The 25,881-nt window shown below is 34.9% G+C and overlaps 1 protein-coding gene across 14 annotated transcripts in view; it reads right to left on the reverse strand.

The window, feature by feature from the left end:
- LOC149774690 (protein argonaute-2-like) overlaps positions 1-25,881 on the reverse strand; it is a 129,764-nt gene that overhangs the window by 16,773 nt on the left and 87,110 nt on the right. For 8 of the 14 annotated variants that reach the window (XM_089944789.1, XM_089944785.1, XM_089944788.1 and 5 more), the window contains 5 exons: positions 18,247-18,398; positions 17,266-17,450; positions 13,287-13,446; positions 6,180-6,270; positions 3,760-3,954 (listed from right to left, as the gene is read on the reverse strand). In XM_089944789.1, coding sequence (XP_089800915.1) covers positions 3,760-3,954; positions 6,180-6,270; positions 13,287-13,446; positions 17,266-17,450; positions 18,247-18,398 — 783 coding nt within the window. Of the gene's footprint in view, positions 1-3,759; positions 3,955-6,179; positions 6,271-10,546; positions 10,638-13,286; positions 13,447-17,265; positions 17,451-18,246; positions 18,399-25,881 lie in introns of all 14 variants that reach the window. The other 6 variants (XM_089944786.1, XM_089944784.1, XM_089944782.1 and 3 more) reach the window with 3 other exon arrangements.

Below are 25,881 nucleotides of genomic sequence, written 5' to 3' on the forward strand. Positions count from 1 at the left end.
CCCTAATATAATGCCCTTTCAATGCTTCATGATGTGCCCTAATACAATGCCCTTTCAATGCTTCACAATGTGTCCTAATATAATACCCTTTCAATGCTTCACAATGTGTCCTAATATAATGCCCTTTTATGTCTTCATGATGTGCTTTAATTCAATGCCCTTTCACATCTTCATATTGTGCCCTAATACAATGCCCTTTCATGACTTCATGATGTGCCTAATGCAATGCCCTTTCATGTCTTCTTTATGTGTCCTAATATAATGCCCTTTCATGTCTTCATGATGTGCCCTAATACAATGCCTTTTATGTCTTCATGATGTGCCCTAATATAATGCCCTTTCAATGCTTCATGATGTGCCCTAATACAATGCCCTTTCAATACTTCACAATGTGTCCTAATATAATGCCCTTTTATGTCTTCATGATGTGCTATAATGCAATGCCCTTTCACATCTTCGTATTGTGCCCTAATACAATGCCCTTTCATGACTTCATGATGTGCCTAATGCAATGCCCTTTCACGTCTTCTTTATGTGCCCTAATATAATGCCCTTTCATGTCTTCATGATGTGCCAGCTGGTGTCAGATAAAAAAAATAACACATTTACCTGTGTTTGCCTGTGGTAAGTACCAATCAAGGTTTATGCCTGTGCTAAGTACCAATCAAAGTTCATGCCTGTGGTTAAGTACCCATTTACCTGTGTTGACCTGTGGTAAGTACCAATTTATGTGTTTGCCTGAGGTAAGTACCAATCATGGTTCATACCAGAGGTTAGTACCAATCAAGTTCATACCTGTAGTTAAGTACCAATTTACTTGTGTTTGCCTACGCTAAGTACTAAAGCTGTATCAATGTCACATTTTGCCGATCATGCCGATACCCAGTATAGCCGATTATTAAAATTGGCGATACCAATTATGAGACCGATTATTTCAAGAAACCACCTGTTCTACAGTTAGTTAAAGCACTAGCATTTGATTGACAAGTAAACCATGCAATATTTTTGTTAAAACTAACAATGCCTAAAATGGGTACGGATTTATGTTAACAGTTCAAATGTGGTCTCGAACTACCATACATGTGATAACTATTTCCCATATCCCACCTTATTTCTTATTGTTAACTCATATATGCAAATAAAACTCTTTACTAAATAACATATTTATTCCAAATTAGTTTTTTGGGGGCACATATGCTCTGTGATATGTTTCTTCATTCCAACTTTTAATTTAATGATGGTAATCAATGCATATATATATATATATATGGTACAGTAATGCCCGGTCAAGTTTACTCGTGTAAGTTTCATTGGTGGGAATGGAGATCATAATTTGCTTGTCGAGAAAAATCAACAGCATTCAGTGCTCATTCCTGGGATCTAGGAAGCAGTTCACTAACAAGCAAAGCATGTAAAGTGCGGAAAAATAAATTTCTGAACTCCTGGTTAAAGGAGATGTACTTTGTAAAGCTAGCCATAAGGAAGGGGGAAGGGGCATTTAATTCCTGCATGCGTGAAATTGACGGTCACATTATACATCACTTATCTTACATTGCAATGTACGATCGTAGGGTTTTAGTATTAAAATGTCATTATCTAAAGTTCCTTACAAAATTATTATTTGGAAAATATTATACATAATACAGATTTGCTTAATACCTGATGTTTCTACTGAAAAAAAGACTGTAGGAAAGTAGACATTTTACAGTTGATAATGCATTTATTTCAGGTGACAACAGTTAGACCTATGCACTAACGGTGATGCGCAATGCAATGACCATGGAAGTAGTGCAAAACAGTCATGTAAAGATTTATTTTGTAATATTATGGCTGTATTGCTCTTTGTCAATTAAGTAATAACTATCCCATCTTTTTCAATTTTCACTGCCTATTAAATTAATAGTCTTGGAAAAATATTCACTACTTATTCTGGCAACATTTATTGAAAATTGGCAACAAAATATTGAGATTGGCGAGTTTTTTTTGCTACAACTTTTCAAAAGCCAGGACCATCCCTGTAATGTGTATGCTGGATGTTCAACAGCCGCACGAGGCCTCATATGCTGGTTGGCTGCTGTGATTGGGATGAGTGCATCCATGGTACTGATAATTTGATGTGAACAGACAATCAGCGGTAGTTTACAGCAAGTGTGTTAAAAAGTATTTACTTTTAAGAATATACTATCTTTCAATTAATCCCCAAATCAAATGTTTATTCCTTAATTTCCACTATTTAATTCTGATTTAAAATTCAAACCATGTCAGGATGAATGTTATGATTAAATTTATATTTTGGAAATTTGTTTACATCGGCACCAATTATTTCTGTCAATAATGATTATACCAATTGTTCTAATAATCAGCCCGATTATGAGTATGGCCGATTAATCGGTACAGCTTTAGCAAGTACCAATTTATCTGTGTTTGCCTGAGGTAAGTACCAATTTATCTGTGTTTGCCTGAGGTAAGTACCAATTTATCTGTGTTTGCCTGAGGTAAGTACCAATTTACCTGTGTTTGCCTGAGATAAGTACCAATCAGGGTTCATGCACACAAAAAGCTTATGACTACATACAACAGTAAGTGATGTGATGTGATTTTGATTTTTAACGTAGCTTTAACAATTTTTCAGTCATATCGCTATGATGTCTGCAATGTGGCAGTTTAAAATGATGTCTAGCACTGGGGCATCATGCCGCTGACATGTAGCATGTTGTCCCACCCAGTCACATTATCCTGACACCAGGCCGACCAGTCCTAACACTAACCTCTTAAAGCTGAACGCCAAGCGAGGCAGCTGTTAGTACCATTTTTTAAGTCTCTGGTAGGACTCGGCCGGGGATTGAACCCACGACCTCCCTCATCCGAGGCGGATGCTCTAACCACTAGGCCACCGGAGCAGTCTACAACAGTAAGAGAAATTAAGCTAACTGCAAAACCTTAAGAATGTATGCTGTGTCATTGTGACCAATTTTTGCTCTTAGTGAGTAATATCTCCCGAGATGAATGCATCAATTAATATTTCATGACACTATATGGTGTCAGTAATTCACCTTATTTGGAAAACAAAACCACCACCATCCCTGGCAGGAAAATCAGAAATTGACCTTATTGGAAAACAAAACCACCAACATCCCTGCCAGGAAAATCAGAAATTGTCCTTGGTGTAAAACAAGCCTACTAACATCCCTGGCAGGAAAGTCAGAAATTGATCTTACTGGAAATAAAACTATCAAGAAAATGATGCCTATGTTGTTGTCCTGAAGACTATAAAAAACCGGGCATCCCAAGAATGGCCAGGCAACTGGCACACAAATAACTGCAAGGATCAAATGTTCTCGCATTTTCCCTTTGGAACACTGATAAACTGAATGAAGAGGTTTATCTTCCATCCCAAACTGTTCAAACATTTGTCAGCAGTTTCAAGATAGTCAAATTTGGCAAAATGAAACAACTGAGCACTATTCCCATGTGTACAAACCTTTCCTTTCCCAATCTTGTTTCAACCTAAGTAGATTCCTGAACTAGTCAGTTACATCTGCTTGAATCAATGAAGAACAAAAAAAAAATGTATGTATGTGACAACTGATTTCAGTATAAATGATTTTGTATATTTATGGGCAAAACAAATTGTTTATCAGTATTTTACACAACTGATTTTAAAAAAAAGTTTAAACCCTGCAGCCCATGGACAAGAAATAATGTTTTAATACTTAATTCAACTGTCCCATATGTGAGCATAATTCACATGCAAGCTACCTGCTGGAACTGGCCCTCACTGACTCCATCCCTGTAGAAGATGATTCGGGTTGGTTTGAACCTTGTTGATTTGTAAAACTGGATAAGCAGCTCTCGCACCATGGAAGACAACTCCTGGATGATTTCCTGACGGTGTTGTTGAACTCGAACGGTGGCTGAGTAGCGACTTGGATGTGCATCCATACTACCCACAACCTAACAAAACCACGAGTGTTCAAGATTTAATTAATCAAACAAACTTCTCTTAATTTTCCCTTTAAGATCAAAAACTTTTATTTTTCACTTTAAATCTGTCTCAAACTGTATTTAAACTGAACGACTGAACCAACTACGAATGGATGTTCAATAAAATTATTTTTACAATGTATTAAACGAAACCAATTTTTTTGTACATTTGCAAACTGCACCCATCGTATAATGCACCCAATGAACTGGGTGTACCAGTTTTGTTTGGAATAATCAGGTGCGGTTTGAATCTAACTAATTTTGAAATCAATTATACTCATTCCTATCCATAGTTATCAACAATGACATGTTAACTGACAAGATGAATTTGGTATTCAAGTTACCACTATAACAAGTGTTACCAAATATTTTAGCTCAAAATGACTCATACTTTAGTATACATAGGCATATTGAAACAGGACCGTTTCATTTTAATCAAGGCAATGTTTATACATTAGAAACTGAAAACTTCACACACACACACACACACAAAGAAACAAAGTTCAACCTGAAACTTGGATGGAAAAACAATTTGCAATGCTGGATATTCTTCAGAAAGGCCATCTATCAACTGGATGATTATTCATGTTAAAAGTTATGCAGTGAAATGAACGATTATAGACTTCTGCAGAATTAAATGCCAGAATGACGGTCCCTCAGATATTAATGTATTTTATTTTTATCGTTCCATGAAATGAAATAAAAATTATTAAATTCAATGAAAGTAAAAATTATCAATAATAATTTATCTAGACTTAAAAGTTATTCAAACACTTTTAGCAAGATTATACAAAAAGTTTAACATTTAATTGAGTTGTTTGTTCAATTGATAATGTAGACTATCAGTAAAACCTGAAATATTTATTCAAGTTATTTATATAATCAATACTGCAGACTATCCCCCCCCCAAAAAAAAAAAAAAACAAATATCTTCATCTAGGGTTTACTAAACAAAAATAATGCTGTTCAAAGACCACAACAAAATGGTTTAAAAAAATATAGTTACCTTTAACTGTGGATCATTTACTATACTGACAGGTACTTAAAGCTTCAAGAGGCCAGATATTTAGAGATGGGTAATGAAATATCAAAGAATTCACCAATTTAATGTAGATGTTGATTTGCATTCTGATGAAAGATTAAAACATCTGGTTGACCAAGTCCTTCATTAAAATACTAATTGACAATAAGTCTGACTTATAACAACAAATGTTTGCTGATAATGTGTGACTTATAACAACAAATGTTTGCGGATAATGTGTGACTTATAACAACAAATGTTTGCTGATAATGTGTGACTTATAACAACAAATGTTTGCTGATAATGTGTGACTTACAATATCAAATGTTTGTTTATATGTATGACTTACAATATCAATTTGGTGGCTGTTATATTTGCCTTACAAAATTACATGCTAGCTGATAATGTGACTCACAATATGAAATGTTTGCTAATAATGTGTGATTTATAAAATCAAATGTTTGCTAATGATGTGTGATTTAAAAAATCAAATATTTGCTAATAGTGTGTGATTTATAAAAACAAATAATGTGATTTATAAAATCAAATGTTTGCTAATAATGTGTGATTTATAAAATCAAATGTTTGCTAATACTATTGTGATTTATAAAATCAAATCTTTCCCAATAATGTGTATGACTTACAAAACCACATCATTGCTGATAATGTGATTTTAAAAATCCAAAGGTTTGCTAATGTGTGTGCCTTACAAAATCAAATGCTTACTGATATGTGATTTATAAAAACAAATTTTTGCTGATATGTTTGACTTACAAATCAAATCTTTGCTGATATGTGTGACTTACAAAATCAAATCTTTGCTGACATGTTAGACTTACAAATCAAATCTTTGCTGATATGTGTGACTTACAAAATCAAATCTTTGTTGATATGTGTGACTTACAAAATCAAATACTTGCTAATAATATAGGTGACTTAAGAAATGAAATGTATGGCAATACAATTTAAAATAATTAAATTCCAAATATAACTGCGCCATAAGCCTGATAAAATCACAAAAAAGTAACAAAATTCTAAACTGTTCCATTTTCAATCTTAGTTCGATAGAATGAGGCAGTCAAGAGTAAGACTGAAGATATATTCGTATAAAGATACATGCAATACATTCGATACATTCAATTCATTCGTTACTGTCAATACAGTGAGAACTTACAGCAGCTATAGATGGTTTACTAGCATCCCCTGCAGGAGGGTGCGTGACATCAGCACCAAGAAAAATGACGGGCTCCCTGAAGACACCCGTGCTGAAAAGAGATAAAGTGCATCCAATGCAAATAACTTGAAACAGGAATTAGGACCAACAGGCAACTGTCTTATGCCGCAATGGACTGCACGACTCTGTAAGGGGGCCAGAGAGCAAACATTATCAGCTGTCAGCAGATTAATATGACGCTGCATCAGGGTCCAAGAAAATACATGGAATAATCATGGCAGCAAACAGTGTGGAACATATAATGTTAAAGTACTCGTCTGCACTTTAATGATTTGTTAAAACAATGGTACAGTAATTAGTAATGAAATTTTTTACATCGTTTTAATTATCTGAGATAAGTTTTTTAAAAAAACTTTCACAACAACAGTACCATGATTCCTCTCTACGTAATAGTCCTCTATGTAAGTACTACTAGGGCATGGTTGATGGTCTACACCTTTCACCAATGGGTCCCAATGACCTTGACCTCTGGTCAAAGTATGCAGTGCAGAAACCATACTTTTCTTACCCGATTTACAATGACCTTCACCAATTAACTTTAGAGAGTAAAATCTTTTGTACTCAAAGTGGAAGCCATTGTCAATGTTCGGTCAGAAGTTTAAAATTTTATAGAAAAAAACAACAAGACAAATTGTCATAATGGCATACAAATCTATTCAGGTCATTTATATATGCACACAAACATGATACCAAATCATCTGTCTATCTCTAGGCATACAAATCTAGTCAGGTCATTTATATATGCACACAAACATGATACCAAATCATCTATCTCAAGGCATACAAATCTATTCAGGTCATTTACATATGCATAAATACACGATACCAAATCATGTGTCTATCTCAAGGCATACAAATCTATTCAGGTCATTTACAAATGCATACAAACATGATACCAAATTATCTATCTCTAGGCATACAAATCTATTCAGGTCATTTACATGTGCACACAAGCAAAATACCAAATTGTGTGTCATCTCTAGTTCATTTGGCTGACTCATGCTATCAAGATCTGGTCACAAAAAGTCCCAAGTCCAATGTATTCAAATGTATGTACAAAACTGTTGGGCCTGAAGATATAATCAGGTCAATGAAACTTATTAAATATAACTTGTCTACCTCGGGTGGCTTTTGCTTAACTATGCTCACAACTGTCAAATAAATCCCAAAGGTTGAAACACTGCTGTCAAACAACACCCAAAAGTTCAAAAATTGCTGTCAAACATCTCCCAAAAGTTCAAAATGTATTTTAAAAAACGACAAATTCCTGTAAAAGATGTTATGGTTGTTTGGTTTTAAAGCATTTTTTTTTCTTCAGTGCACGATAGGCTACAAAATGACTGCTGGTGGAGAAGAACCCAGTAAAATCATGGTAAGAACTGACCCACAGGAAGCTACTGGCAAGCTTTCTCACATTCCCACAATGTCCAAATGTGAGAATCGAGATATCAGTGATTTTTAAAGCAAGCGCTTTCAACCACTCTGCCACCACGGCCGTCTGCAAAAGATGCAAATATTCAGAGCAAATTCTATTTGTCTATGTTGAGTGCTTTTGGCACAATGCTGCTAACGAGCTTTCTATGATGTACAGACAAGCATAACTTAATCAAGGAGGGGCATGCAAATTGTGTTCTCTTATTCATCCTTCAAGCTCATAGATGAACACAACATTATTAACATGTTTGGTTTCTGTAGGCAAAGGAGTATCTGATCAGACTAATTTGTGCTCTGAATGTTCTGTGGCACACTGGACAGAAGACACCACTTGGGGTTGCTTGATCAATGCAGGATGTGCTGAAGTTCCCACATTTACACTACTTGCACTGTGACAATTATTGTGCAGCTGATGTGTAATTGTATCTTTATTATTTTGCAAATAACCAACCAGTCCATTGTGTTGTTAGAAGTTTACAATTAGTCGTAGTACCTTTGTAATAACACCCCACCACCATCAATTTGCATTAGTTAAGTTTCATTGTGACTGTCACAGATAAAATCAACACAACAGTCCTAGTTTACTAAGCTGGGAATACCAGTTTCCATATTTGTTTTAATGGTTTTCAGTTTCTTTTAATACCAACACTTAAATAGACAACAGTCTTTGGAATCCCTAATCTAAAGTCAAAACAATGCTATCTGCACTTAACATTTACAGTATGTCAAACATGTTCTATAAGAAGCCAATTTTCCTAGGAAATCTCTGACTTCTCTAATTTACTATTATTCTTTGAAATATCTGACTTCTTTAACTGACTATTCTATGCTGTGTTGTTATTAATGCAAAAGATTATGTATCTCAGGTGGCAAATTCTGGTATGTGTTATAAATGGACCTTTTGGCCTAGCTTAATCTGGGCACATCATATATTAAAGTTATCTATAATTCATATGTAAATTTGTCTTGAAAGACCATTGCTAAGAAAGACCCCATGTCTTCCGAGACCAGGTCCACAAAGCACAGACTGATTAATTATATGGCAAAACAGGTGTTCTTTCAAGACAGGTTCAACTGTATTAGCATATACTACACTACAGTTAAACTTCACCAAGTCAAGAGGACCCAACTCATAAAACTGATATCCTCATCTGCAGTGGGGTATAATTTCAATTTTTACCTACTCGCTCGTCAAGGATGATGCAAGCAAATTGGTTTCAAAATCTGACATTGTCTTCTAATTCTATATAGAAAATGGGCAACTTACATGAAAATGCATATACCCAAGAGTGCTTTTTTACTTTCTAGGGTTAATTGGGCCAGGAAAATGTTGTTTCCTTAATTTGGAAGATGTTAGAAATTAAGTTTCTATTTGCCAGTGATTTAAAACACACTTGTTACATGTATCTTTTGGTTGCAATGTCAGCCAAATATGATGTTGACTGTATTTGATGGTGAGTAATTTTTGTATCTATTGAGTTATTTTTGTATCTATTGGATTTATCAATATAGCCACAATTAACCCCTGCTAAACGTAAGTGTTTTAACAGCATAGGTAAAGATTCATATGAAAATTGTACTGGAATCCTGAATACTGATGTCACGCACTCGCTGCCTCAAAAACAAGCATAAGCAAGTTTGGGACACTTACCTTTAGAAAATATGATATGTAACGGTTACAAACAGGAATAAGTGTAGGTATGTCAAAGTTACAAGCAAAAAGAAGAGTGGGTATGTGAAGGGTGAAAGCAAAACCTTTATAATCTCAACTATGAAACCTTGTTTTCAAAGCTGTCTTACTTTCTCAAGTACTTGTATATAAATGTCTTTGAACAAACCTTTCACAAAGCATATATACTTGTTAAAAAACAAATATATTTTCAAAATTTCACTTTAGTATTTAACACTTTTAATAGGACACTTGACCATAATGAAAAAGGATATGCTCCCTTGCATTACCTTTTCAGACAGCACTAGTCAAATCTGAAAGACTGGAAAGATCTCAGTTAAATAAGCCTTAAAAAAATACTGTTGAGATACTGAAAGGCTGGAAAGATCTCAATTAAATAAGCCTTACAAAAATACTGTTGAGATACTGAAAGGACTTGCTTGTGTGTGTTGAGAGCACATGCTGAAATACATGTATTTCTCTAAGGGTTAGTCGGATGGAAAATGTACTCTAAATAGAAAGGTCAGAACCAGTGCCACATTTTATGGCATTTTACCCTGTTCACAGAAACATGAACCATGATCATGCAAATGCTCATATAGCAGAAGAACCTGAATTAGAAAATACCTGCTTATTATGAACACTCACCTGCTTAATTTGACTTAAATATTTAACATCCTTAGAGAAAATACATGTACTCAAAGGACTATCAGTTACCAACAGGTTTCACTGGACAGGTGAGCAATTTATGAACAATCAAGGACTTCTGACAGCAGTATCGCGTACATGCACTTTTGTGTATTTCTAATTGCATATACATTGAATTCTCATAATTCTAAATGGTTTGCACATTTACAGAAAGGGCTGCAACATTTCAGTTACAGTAACTATATACACAAAAGATTTTAGAAATGTACAAATAAAACCACACTATTTGCTTAAATTTATTCCAGGTAAATACTGCCAAGAAAACCTCATCTACGGTTGTTACCATCAGTATTACAGCAATTAGCTCCCTTGTGCTGAAACAACTTCTCCTGGAGGCATGAATATGTAACAAGAGTTCCTGCATTTAGCTTAGAACTTTGGAAAACTGACAGGTAAATATGGATAAGATGGGCAAGCATAGTGTATACATATTTGAGATGCATTCCGACACTATACAGCAAAGAAAGACTGAAACCACTACTGGCCCCTAACTTACAGCTGCTATTGATGGCTTGGTTCTGTCACCTGCTGGTGGATGAGTAACATCTGCACCCACTAATATCAATGGTTCACGGAACATGACTGGACTGTAAAAATAGCCTTCTTCAGTTAGCTTTATGATCAATACAGAAACAATTGTAGTATTTTCAGTTCTGCTTGCATTTATTCAGTCAAAACAGGTTCAGTGAAACTTCTTAAAATAGGCCACTTTGACAGACTGGACAAAATATTTTGGCATTTTCACTTTAATACAAACTCTACACTTGGTTCCCATGCTTTTCTAAATATAAATTTCCAGGTAATTTCCAGCTTTCTTCCAGGATGAAATTAATTTTTTCAAGGCTCACGTATGACCATTACTGAATGGAATTAAAGAACATTTTAAATGTAAAACATGCTTTTTCTAAATCAAAAGATGTTTCTCTTTCAAGACTCTCCAAAATCTCTACTGAGAAAAGATGATCATGTACAAAACCACAAAATGTATCACAGGAAACAAGTTTGATGATATTCTGATAAATTGGCATGAAAAGTCATTTCAATGCACAGAGTAAAAATTTTAACATTTTGCCAAGTGGGAACAGCATAATGAACATAAATTTGTATTGTTTCCTTTCAAACCTATAATTCTAATGAATTATATATATATATATATATATATATATATATATATATATATATATATATATATATATATATATATATATATATGCATCATATAGAAAGTAAACATTTCCTATTACAGTATATATAAAAAGTAATGAACACAAATAATTAAAATCTTGTCTTGTAATGAATAGAGTTTAACCCTAAATTTATATGTACCAATAAAATCCCAAACCAGATTTTCAAACAACATAATCTCCTTAAGACAATCTGGTTAAAAATCCATCATTTAAAAAACATTTTCCAATGGGTTAATTTAAATTTTGACAAAGGACCTTCAAAATTATATACTGTTTTATAAACAAGGACTGAAATTTCCAATGAATCAACTTGTCTACTTGTAATTCGTTAAACCAGTCCCCAAGCATGTATCAATACATGGGCTCATATCATTTTTTAATATATAATACAATGGACAACAATTTCAGCTGTGAGATTCAACAATTTGGACTACAAGTATTATAAATGTCTTTAATCTGCTGACAGACTAGACGAAACTACGACATAGATGAAATCTGACCCTGTAATCGATATTTGCATTAGTAGTCACATGACTTCACAAATCTCAAACAATGACATCGGAAGTCCAGTAGTCACATATCAACAACAAACTCCTTTTTAATGTTGTTGTACATAAATTTGATTATATTAAATGAAAGTCAGATACTATTTTTAAAAACCAGCAATCTCGCTAGTCTGATTTATCAAGCAGAGAGCACATGTCAACATGGTAGTCACGTGATACAACAAAACTCCAGAAGTTGTTTCCGGAATGTATAAATACGGAGAAGTTCATGCTCTTTCATTTTTGCATTTTTATTACAACCGGCATACAACTGTCATTTAATATTTTTTTCTCTGTAGCGTGGGAACTCTGGCCAAAACAGTTGGTCATAAATATGTTTGATGTAGAAAAGTTTCTTAGTACTAGAGACTTGTACATGAATAAACACCATACATAAACTGAATTATAACAATGGAAATTTGTAATGCTCTGAAATGGCTGGTTACAGGAAGATGATACAGCTGTGTGCATCCCTATCAATGACATATTACAGAAACTTATACAGTTGTTTGCATACTTATCAATGCTATACTGTATTAGTTTCTTATTAATTTGGTCCAGGAGATAAACTTAAGGTCTGAAATTTACAGTGAAACCATATTAATGTGGAATCTGATTATATGCATGTCTTAGTTTATCTGATGTCTATGAACAACTGGTCCGTGAGGTATAATTGATTCAGTATCAAAATATAGGGTAGTGTGTTTCGGGTAACTAAGTTTCACTATGATATAATGACTCTTTTACATGCAGGATGTATACAATCAAAATCAGTTATTAAATTGAAGAAAAAAATACTGAGTTATAGGATGGACATATGAATGAATGGCAAGACTACATGTTACGTCAATATCAGTGTGACACTAGATGTTGACTCCTTTTCAGAGTGACACTACATGTACCCTCTTTTTTTATATATATTACATGTTAATTCCTTGTCAGTGACACTACTTGTTCCCCCTATGTCAATGTGACACTATATGCCCACTCCTTGGAGTGACAGTACATGTTCCATCCATGTCATTGTGACACTACATGTCCACTCCTTGGAGTGACAGTACATGTTCCATCCATGTCATTGTGACACTACATGTCCACCCCTTGTCAGTGACATACATGTTCCCTCCATGTCATTGTGACACTACATGTCCACTCCTTGTCAGTGACATACATGTTCCCATCATGTCAGTGTGAGACTACATGTTACCTCAAAGAAATTGAGGAGACAATAATATGGACACATACATAAACTCAGCACAACAATATTGTAAAATGGTATAATGAAATGGATGGACAAGGGTGGCACTCTGTATTTCATGTCTGGGTGGCATAGTGTCATCTTCTTGTCAGGGTGAAAGAAAAGGGGGAAACAATAATAATATGGACATGTACTGTATAATGGGCATATTAATACTGACAGATAAATGGATGGACATAGGTGACATTACATACTGACACCATGCCATGGCCTCAGAAAGGGAGAAAACACAGTATGGATACATACCGTATACTGGGCAGAAGAATATTGTTGATACCACCCAATTTGACATTGATCTTGAGGCAAAGGTTAGAAAGTGTCTGTGGTGTGGTCTTGTTCACATTTTTAGCTTGCACACACTGAGTGGCCAGTCCAAATAGGATATCCCCTACCCTCTTCACTTCAGCTGAAAGAATAAAACACCAGCTGTTTGAAATGTACATTCTCAGTTAAGTGAGGAATATAAAATATTGTTCTAACTAGATTTGAATTTGTAATACATTTGTCCCCAGTGCAAAACTCAAAACAACTGAGTCCCCAAAAATTCAAACATCCTGAAAAAAAATATGAATGGGTGAAAAGGCATTAAAGTTTAATCAGTCCTCTACATATATCTATACAATGACTAATCAGGTCATCTACACATAATTAATTAAGTCCTCTACATATAACTATACAATGACTAATCAGGTCATCTACACATGGCTACACACAATTAAGTCCTCTACATATAACTATACAATAACTAATCAGGTCATCTACACATGCCTACACACAATTAATTAAGTCCTCTACATATAACTATACAATGACTAATCAGGTCATCTACACATGCCTACACACAATTAATTAAGTCCTCTACATATAACTATACAATGACTAATCAGGTCATCTACACATAATTAATTAAGTCCTCTACATATAACTATACAGTGACTAATCAGGTCATCTACACATGGCTACACACAATTAATTAAGTCCTCTACATATAACTATACAATGACTAATCAGGTCATCTACACATAATTAATTAAGTCCTCTACATATAATTATACAATGACTAATCAGGTCATCTACACATGCCTACACACAATTAATTAAGTCCTCTACATATAACTATACAATGACTAATCAGGTCATCTACACATGCCTACACACACTTAAGTCCTCTACATATATCTATACAATGACTAATCAGGTCCTCTACACATGCCTACATACAATTAATTAAGTCATCTATATACACAGTGAAATTCCTCAAAACCGAACCCACAGGTTACCAGAATCCTCCTCAAGACCGATTTTTTTTTAAGTCCTGAAATTTTTCTTATTTAATATCATTTTTCCCCATAAACCGGAACCCTCAACTCTGAATACTGGAACAATTTTTGATCCCAAATTTCAATTTTACACTTAGAACTATCCCATACAACTGAAACTCAGTTGAAACTTCAAAATATATTTTAGCTGCTAAATTACCGACATACGCTGGAACAGATTAAACTACAGTTAACAGGTGCTGTGTTATCTGATCCAAGAGACAAAGACCTTGAAAATGCCCTAAGGTCATGCATTGTTAAAACAACTCTTGACACTTGCACCAACACAGATTAGGGCTGACAACAATCTAATCTGATGGATTTGAACCATACAAAGGAATCAACTGTTAAGGTTATTTATATTAATAACTAACTGCTTATAGATAAGCCATTTGAGAACGATTATGTTTATCTGCTGAGTATCAAGCTGTGATTGATGCTATTCATTTTGGAGTCAAGATCAAAAGAACATTGTTCGCTTGTTTGTTTTTTAGTTAAGTATATGCACTTTATTAACCAGCCATGTGGCTTCACTTTTGATGACTGGTGACCTACAATGTAGTATTGCAAATTTTAGATTCACTCAAATGATTTTCAATGCAGAAACTTCGTTAATGAAAGGAGAGGTTCCAACAGGCCATCAGTCCTCAAAGGAAAGGGTAACAGTGATGCCTGAATTCAGTGCTATGGGTGAGAAATTGCAAACACCTGTAATATGCCAGGCTCTAAAATCCCACTGCAATAAGTGCATCAATGTTACAAATTTGCAAGTGACATATGTAGCTAACTGGAAATCGTGGATGACTACACAAATAGTCACTAAATGGATAAATGATATAAACCAATAGACGAGTCAGCATGAGAGACAACCAAGTTCTCGGACAATGCTATCTGGACCTGATCTACGTTTTACTGAAACACAGTCACACAGAAATTAGGATAGACACAGTCACACTGAGTTTAGGATAGACACAGTCACACAGAAATTAGGACAGACACAGTCACACAGAAATTAGGATAGAAACAGTCACACAGAAATCAGGACTGACACACACACAAATTAGGACTGACACAGAAATTAGGAGACACAGTCACACAGAAAATAGCAGACATACAGTCATGCATACTGAAATTAGGACAGACATTAAGTCACGCATATAGGTGGACTCGACAAATATCTAATCAAATTATCTAGTTATGACCATATATAAACTGTGTAAAACTTCATGGCTATGACTTCAATAGTTTCAGTGCTGATGTGCTAAAATGAATTTGGTAAGTACAGGTAGTCATATGGCTGTACAAATGTACGAATTTGGTAAGTACAGGTAGTCATATGGCTGTACAACTGTATGAATTTGGTAAGTACAGGTAGTCATATGGCTGTACAACTGTATGAATTTGGTAAGTACAGGTAGTCATATGGCTGTACAAATGTATGAATTTGGTAAGTACAGGTAGTCATATGGCTGTACAAATGTAATGAAGGACAGCAGTAAAACACTATTCACTCTTCTACCATTGCGGTTGGGGGTGGGGGGTTTGAACTAAATTCTGAACATTGCTGAGGATATACCCTGACCTCACAATCCTCACTATCATTTGGATCACATGGGTCTTATCCTACCTCACTATCATTTGGATCACATGGGTCTTATCCTACCTCACTATCATTTGAATCACATGGGTCTTTATCCTACCTCACAATCATTTGGATCACATGGGTCTTATCCTACCTCACTATCAATTGGATCACATGGGGCTTATCCTACCTCACGATCATTTGGATCACATGGGTCTTATCCTACCTCACTATCATTTGAATCGCATGGGTCTTTATCCTACCTCACAATCATTTGGATCACATAGGTCTTTATCCTATCTCACAATCATTTGAATCACATAGGTCTTTATCCTACCTCACTAGCATTTGGATCACATGGGTCTTTTATCTTATCTCACAATCATTTGAATCACATGGGTCTTTATCCTACTTCACTAGCATTTGGATCACATGGGTCTTTATCCCACCACACTAGCATCTGAATCACATGGGTCTTTATCCCACCACATTAGCATTTGGATCACATGGAACTTTATCCTACCTGACTAGCATTTGGATCACATGGAACTTTATCCTACCTGACTAGCATTTGGATCACATGGAACTTTATCCCACCACAGCAGCATTTGGATCACATGGAATTTTATCCTACCTGACTAGCATTTGGATCACATAGGTCTTTATCCTACCTGACAAACATTTGCATCACATAGGTCTTTTATCTTATCTTACAATCATTTGGATCACATGGGTCTTTATCCTACCTCACTAGCAACTGGATGACATGGAACTTTATCCTACCTGACTAGCATTTGGATCACATAGGTCTTTATCCTACCTGACTAGCATTTGGATCACATAGGTCTTTTATCTTATCTTACAATCATTTGGATCACATGGGTCTTTATCCTACCTCCCTAGCATTTGGATCACATGGGTCTTTATCCTACCTCACTAGCATTTGGATCACACAGGTCTTTTATCTTATCTTACAATCGTTTGGATTACATGGGTCTTTATCCTACCTCACTAGCATTTGATCACATGGGACTTTATCCTACCACATTAGCATTTGGATCACATGGGTCTTTATCTTATCTTACAATCATTTGGATCATATGGGTCTTTATCCTACCTTGCTAACATTTGGATCACATGGGACTTTATCCTACCACACTATTACTTGGATCACACAAGTCTTTTCTGACAAAAGATTGGTAATAGCAGACAGTATGAAAATGAAGTTACTGTGCAGAAAGAAAAAAGGTAATAAACTGATAGACAGATGTAGTAACAATATATGCTCTGTCTTTTAGAACGCAAAAAAAACCTCACAAATTACCATATACTGGTGTTTTCCCTGGCAGCACAACAACAATCAGTTGGAGACCTTGGTACGTGTTCTTCAAGTAGCGGAACATTGGCTCTACTTGGTCTGGTCCAGTTGCATACTTACAGAAGCATGGTTGCCCAAGTATAGGCATGCCAGCATCGTTGGAGATTCTCTGCAACTGCTGTGTAAAATTTCTGAAAACATGTGCAACCATGAGCAAAATGTACACACTTATAAGGTCACAACAGTTTACAAAAGTTATAAAAGATATGGAATCAAGTCACTGAGGTATTTTTAACTAAACAATACCTAAATATATATAGTTGAATAATGCAAAACTCGTGATCAGGTTAGTTTCTGGAAGTCTTCTTTAGAAAAAAAGATATCTTAAAATGTCTTGATAAGTAATTATATTGAATCACATTTATATATTGCAAGTACTTTAAATAAATTAAGTACTGAACATGTCTTATTCATGAAATAAATCAGGAATACTTAGAACACTTGATCTCCATTTGCAATCAGTTTTGATTACTGAGATGATAACACAACGGATGTCTCATTCACTACAAATGTATATGTTTAAATAAATCAGAAATACTTAAATATTAAGTATATCATTAAGTATCCATTTTCTGTATACTTAAATACTTGGTCACCATTTGCAATCAGCTTTGATTACTGAGATGATAACACAACTGAGATGATAACACAACTATGTCTCATTCACTACAAAGGCAGATGTTGAATCCACAAGTGTCTACCTAAATTTCTCTTCTTGTTCTCGGTATCTAACATTAAATGTTTACTGCAATGGGAATTTGTTTTCAATATCATAAAGGTAGGAGGGATCCTTTTCTTCCTTATAAATCAATCCTCCTTCATTCAGGCTTTACATTTGTGGTTTGTAGAATCTACAAAAAATGATCTCAATAATTAAAATGAATTCACAGCAATTCCAGTGGATGACACTATCACAAAATGGCAAACCTGAGTGCATCCTCTCTGACTGTTCTCTGCGGGGCGAAGCATGCTATAGCCCATACTCGGATCTCTATACCACTGTAAAACTGTTTGCCTCTCATGTCCCATACACCCTGATTGGGCACAGCCTGAGCCTTGGTCTGTATCGCAGAAAGAGACTTAACATAAAAAAAAATCTCTCTAAACCTTTTGCTTTGGTTCGGGCACTATACTCCACCAGAAAACACTGGAGGAGGACAGTTCCCAAGGGAAAAGGCAATAATAGATTTAGTACACCACAGGACATTATATAAATCAGCACATGGCGAAAATACAGTAGCAATTATAATTCCCAAAGCCAAGTATAGCATACCGCACTAAAGACGAAATGCATCATATCCCAAAATAGATCTATGTAGTCATCCAATCAGAATTTGATAATTTATCATGTGATGTACTAAATTTATTCTGAATTCAATTAAACATTGCATTTAATTACAACATACTAACATTTCTATTCTGACTATTAAAGTTTATGTTTAAGATGCAGATGAATACTCTGGCAGTCCATGTGGAAAATGACATTTCAAAACCTGAAGGTCAACATTTCATTGAAAAGAATGCATATAAATTTAGTATTTTATATTAATATTCACGTATGAGGATATGGCACACATGTACATCACAGTTCATCTCATATGAGGATATGGTACAAGTGTACATTACAGTTCATATACGAGGATATGGTACAAGTGTACATCACAGTTCATATATGAGGATATGGCACACATGTACATCACAGTTCATCTCATATGAGGATATGGCACACATGTACATCACAGTCCATACTGTATGAGGATATGACACACATGTACATCACAGTTCATATTGTATGAGGATATGGCACACATGTACATCACAGTTCATCTCATATGAAGATATGGTATAAGTGAACATCATGGTTCATATATGAAGATATGGCACACATGTACATCACAGTTCATACTGTATGAGGATATGGCACACATGTACATCACAGTTCACATCATATGAGGATATGGCACAGATGTATGTCACAGTTCATCTCATCTGAGGATATGGCACACATGTACATCACAGTTCATTTCATCTGAGGATATGGCACACATGTACATCACAGTCCATATTGTATGAGGATATGGCACACATGTACTTCACAGTTCATATTGTATGAGGATATGGCACACATGTACATCACAGTTCATCTCATCTGAGGATATGCTATAAGTGTACATCACAGTTCATATATGAGGATATGGCACACATGTACATCACAGTTCATATTGTATGAGGATATGGCACACATGTACATCACAGGTCATCTCATGAGGATATGGTACAAGTGTACATCACGGTTCATATATGAGATACGGTCAACGTGTACATCACAGTTAATATATGAGGATATGGCACATGTGTACATCACAGTTCATATATGAGGATTTGTACATCACAGTTCACATCAGGATATGGTGCAAGTGTACATCACAGTTCATATGAGGATATGGTAACCGTGTACATCACAGTTCATATATGAGTATATGGCACACATGTACATCACAGTTCATATATGAGGATATGGTACAAGTGTACATCACAGTTCATATATGAGGATATGGCACACATGTACATCACAGTTCATATATGAGGATATGGTACATGTGTACATCACAGTTCATATATGAGGACAAGGTACACGCATACATTACAGTTCATGCCAGAGATCTTAAAACGGCCATATTTACTAACAAAAATAAATGACTTTATTACCAACTCTAACACTTCTTTAAGGACTTGATTGAAATAAAACTTGGCTGTCGGCTGTGACAGGAAAGACCATTAGTTATTATGTATTTCTGAGGTAGCAAGGCCTCTTGATGTTAAATAATGCATAATTGTTAGAAACAGCCAAGTTGCATGAAATACAATTACTGAGATTAACTCACAAATGCAGTTTTCTCAAAGGAAATTTTATATAAACAGTTAACAAGTCAAATAGCAAAGCATGGAGGAATAATGCTAAAACTGAAGCAAGAGTAATTCCAGAATACAAAATGACACTTACAGGTATATATTGTTTTTTTTTCTTACAAAATAGTTATACCTGCTTCAAATGAATTAATATTAATTTGGCTAGCTACTGGCTGCCAAATTAATTTTTATGAAAAAATGTTTGGTATCAGCCATTTTAATTTTGGAAACTCTGCTTCATACACAAGCACTGTGAACAAATACATAGTTCACCTACTGAAAGAAAGAAAATTGCACTGATTTGCCCTAAAATTCCAATGCAGATGCCAACAATGATTGCATAAGCTTTCTCTATTTTGGCAATAATTATACATGTTTATAATGGTTCAATGATGACAAATGACTTTACCAATTATTTTTCAATGGTGACAAGTGACTTTTACCAATTATGATTCAATGACGACAAATGACTTTACCAGTTATTATTCAATGATGACAAATGACTTTTACCAGTTATTATTCAATGATGACAAATGACTTTTACCAATTATGATTCAATGATAACTTTACCAATTATGATTGAATGATGACAAATGGCTTTACCAATTATTACTCAATGATGACAAATGACTTTTACCAATTATGATTCAATGATGACAAATGACTTTACCAATTATCATTCAATGGTGACAAATGACTTTACCAATTATCATTCAATGATGACAAATGACATTACCAATTATCATTCAATGATGACAAATGACTTTACCAATTATGATTCAATGATTACAAATGATTTAACCAATTATCATTCAATGGTGACAAATGACTTTACTAATTATCATTCAATGATGACAAATGACTTTTACCAATTATGATTAAATGACAAATGACTTTATCAATTATCATTCAATGGTGACAAATGACTTTACCAATTATCATTCAATGATGATAAATGACTTTACCAATTATCATTCAATGATGACAAATGACTTTTACCAATTATGATTCAATGATTACAAATGATTTAACCAATTATGATTCAATTATGACCAATTACTTTAATGAATTATGATTCAATTATAACTAATGACTTTACTAATTATGATTCAAGGATGACAAATGATTTTTACCAATTATGATTCAATGATGACATGTATGTATACCAATTATAATTCAATACTGATAAATGATTTTTTTTACCAATTAGATTCAATGATGATAAATGATTTTTACCAATTACGATTAAATGACATGAATTCCATTTTACAGGTGTGCTAATATGCTGAATATTACAGTGATAATTATGCTTCTATAAATATATATACATGTTATAGGCTATTACAGGCTGCCGGATGAATACTTTTAAGGGCAGAGTTCTTAATAAAAATTTCATACAATGGGTATTTTATTCTTGGTTTGGAACTCATTATGCTTCAATGGGATAGTCCTATACCACAAAACACAAATTTGTGATAACAGTACAAGTCTAAAATATCAAAAATTATTCCTTTTAGAATGCATAAGCCAGCTTATTCAGGGTGTATATAATTTTAAAGCTCCATCCAAGTGAGTGATCTCCCTGTGATCAAGTACTATCATTTCAAATGTGCATGAAAGTCATGAACTTATATTTTAATAGGGAAGTCTATATTGATCAAATGCACCATAATAAAACAACTGTACTCATGGCAAAGAAATACACTGTGTGGGTAGAAAAATTGTTAAAATACCATGTTATCCCTGAGAACCAGCTTTGAAAATAGGGTTGGCAAGAGGAGTTTCCCGGTTGCCTAGTAAGTTACTGCAGTTGTCCCCAAGACTGCTGAACTCAAAATTATTGAATAACCTTTATCATACATGTGAGTCCTGTAATGGCAAGTGTTGTACAAGTGTAAATGCATATATTAACCATTTTGTGATAATCACACAATTTCTTTGTTTCATTACATCTTAATGTCATTCAGCTATCTAGCAGTTGGCCATCCCTGACTAGAAATCTGTCCATATTGAATTTTTTCCAAGTTTACATCACTATGGTTAATGTTAACATATAATATATACATGCTTATAAGTCATGTGTTTACTAATAACTAGATTCATGCAAAAGAGGTGTCGGCTTAAAATTGTAACATACCAAATATTTTTAAAATCAAGACTATAATCCCATAGATTTTAGAAGTACTTGCTTTGTTTTTCCACATTTCCCATTGATAGAGTAGCTAAGTTGATGCAGATGACCATAATCCCATAGATTTTAGAAGTACTTGCTTTGTTTTTCCCCACTTCCCATTGATAGAGTAGCTAATTTGATGCACATGACCATAATCCCATAGATTTTAGAAGTACTTGCTTTGTTTTTCCCCATTTACTATTGATAGAGTAGCTAATTTGATGCACATGACCATAATCCCATAGATTTTAGAAGTACTTGCTTTGTTTTTCCCCCATTTCCCATTGACCGAGTAGCTAATTTGATGCACATGACCATAATCCCATAGATTTTAGAAGTACTTGCTTTGTTTTTCCCCCATTTCCCATTGACAGAGTAGCTAATTTGATGCAGATGACCATAATACCATAGATTTTAGAAGTACTTGCTTTGTTTTTCCCCATTTACTATTGATTGAGTAGCTAATTTGATGCATATGAAATTTTCTTTAAGCTTGTAAAGGCTGCTTTGTTTTCCCAGTGGACAATCCTTTTGATCATGCTGTGAATTGGATATTTAAGTCAGTTAACTGTGGAAGCTTATTCAAACTCCCTCCACACAATTTAAATCTGCTCAGTTGCAGCGATAAATGTCGCTTAGAGCCTGAGTTCAGTCTTTACATAAATAATGGTCCAAGTTTGTGAAGTATCAGTGTTCTGTCAGTTACTGGGTTGCTTAGATATTATTCATCCTGAATGGTTATACTTTGACAGTTTCATCTATATGGGGAAAGACAATGTAATTTTTATGACGGAGCATTTTTAGGTAAAAAGTGGTGGACTTTGCAGGAGAAACTTAACAGTTAACACTGCAGAATGGTATGTCAAGAAACGGGTACAGACTGGCACACAAAAAGCCAATTATAGGTGATAGTGCCAAACATCTTAAGAAAATACAAGGAAAAGCCTTTATGCAAAATGGGCATACAGTCATCTGAAATCTATTAGATTAAAGGCCCTTTCTGCTGCTAAGGCTAACAGTGATGAGCATACAGTCACTAGAAATCCATTAGACTGAAGGTCCTTTCTACTGGCAAGGCTAACAGTGATGGGCATAGTCAGAAATCCATTAGATTGAAGGCCCTTTCTACTGGCAAGGCTAACAGTAATGGGCATACAGTCATTAGAAATCCTTTAGACTGGAGGCCCTTTCTACTGCCAAGGCTAACAGTGATGAGCATACAGTCATTTGAAATCCATTAAATTAAAGGCCCTTTCTACTGGCAAGGCTAACAGTGATGGGCATAGTCAGAAATTGATCAGACTGAAGGCCCTTTCTACCGCCAAGGCTAACAGTGATGTGCATAGTCATTTGAAATCCATTAAACTGAAGGCCCTTTCTACTGGCAAGGCTAACAGTGATGGGCATACAGTCAGAAATTCATTAGATTGAAGGCCCTTTCTACTGCCAAGGCTAATAGTGATCAGCATAGTCATTTGAAATCCATTAGATTGAAGGCCCTTTCTACTGGCAAAGCTAACAGTGATGGTCATACAGTCAGAAATTCATTAGACTGAAGGCCCTTTCTACTGCCAAGGCTAACAGTGATGGTCATACAGTCAGAAATTCATTAGACTGAAGGCCCTTTCTACTGCCAAGGCTAACAGTGATGAGCATAGTCATTTGAAATTCATTAGATTGAAGGACCATTCTACTGGTAAGGCTAACAGTGATGGGCATACAGTCATTAGAAATCCTTTAGACTGGAGGCCCTTTCTACTGCCAAGGATAACAGTGATGAGCATACAGTCATTTGAAATTCATTAGACTGAAGGCCCTTTCTGCTGCCAAGGCTAACAGTGATGGGCATACAGTCATTTGAAATCCATTAGATTGAAGGCCCTTTCTACTGCCAAGGCTAACAGTGATGAGCATAGTCATTTGAAACTCATTAGACTGAAGGCCCTTTCTACTGCCAAGGCTAACAGTGATGAATCATATAAAGCTTCAGCTGGATGCAATTTGTGAGACATCATGGACCTGCGCTTAGACAATGCATTCACACAGCATAGAAACTGCCAGAGGATGTTGAGGAGAAAGTGTTAAGTTTTTTTTATTGGTTATAAATGTGAGGAAGCAAGACGATTTTGACCTGGCATACAATTGAAATATTGATAAAATTTCCTTTTCTTCCCTCATATTCCAGAAAAATACACCCATTTGTGACATGGCGAATTTCAGGAAAGGATTAACAACATTCCACTTTAGTATCAAGTTTTGCAAATGTCACAAAAATGTAACCAATACTGGTGTTAAAACCCAAGACTATGCTGGAAAAAACCCCAAGACTATGCTGAAAAAAACCCAAGACTATGCTGAAAAGATGTAAATGAACTTGCTGTAACTAGTTATCCTAAGGGATGGATAGACAAAGCTTGGTCTGGATTGAGAAAGTATGGAACACTAGACAGAGCGCTGTGTTGAATGCTAAGGTACTGCTTGTGAGGGACATGTTTCGAGTGCACTTCATGCAGTCTGTAAAAGAAGTTGCCACAGCTCTGAACATAACATGCTCTGATTGCTTTCATGCCCATGTCCATACTGTACTTATTAGATGCTTGTATAAGCAAGCTATTTAAGGCAAACATGGAATCAGTGGCACAGCTGGATTCAATATGGATCCATAGAATTAACAAAGGCAGGAAATCTGAAGCCTCCAGGACTTGATTTAGTCTCTGAATGGGCGAGCACTGCATTAGAGGAAATTGTATAACACAGTGGTCAAGTCATTTAATAAATCTGTCATTTCCAGTGCTACCATGGGATGGAGAGAACTCTTCAACAACTTTGTTGGAGTCAAGATTGACAATGAAACATCTACAGATGACAGAATAGACAAGGAATGAGAGACTTATGAATCTGTAGAAGAATATCAGAGTTGGACAATGTTTACGTTAACCAGATGACAGTTGACGAATTCAGAACTGGTGACATAGATGATGAATACTTGAACTCTGAACCAGATGACATTAGACACTGACATTTATAGGATACTGTGAATCAACAAAAGTGTGGACTTTACTTTTACTGTTTATTTAAAAGAGGTTTCAAATTAATAGATTACTGTGGCTCATCATTCTGGACTGTCAAATTTTGTGACCTATAATCAAATTAATGGATTTATTAAATGAATGTATTTAAAATATCAAGTAGTATGTATATCTATGATTTATGTTAAATAAAGATGGTGAAAATGTAAGTTGTCAATTTATTTATGATATTCCACTCAGTAATTCAATTGCATTTATTTTACAATGGTTTTGTGTACATTCCTCACCCACCCATCTATCCATCCAAAATGGCTTGTTTATTTGTCCAAATTGCAAGTTACTGATGATGAATCACCCCTTATAGAAAGATCAGACTTGTGAAATACATTCCAATTCTTTTAAGGTCAAAGAGAAATGGGGAGGAGGTCAACTTATAATCAAGTCTTACTA

Source organism: Sinohyriopsis cumingii, unplaced genomic scaffold (genome assembly GCF_028554795.1).
Source record: "Sinohyriopsis cumingii isolate HCF-2022 unplaced genomic scaffold, ASM2855479v2 utg000160l, whole genome shotgun sequence".
In the NCBI taxonomy this organism is placed as follows: domain Eukaryota; kingdom Metazoa; phylum Mollusca; class Bivalvia; order Unionida; family Unionidae; genus Sinohyriopsis; species Sinohyriopsis cumingii.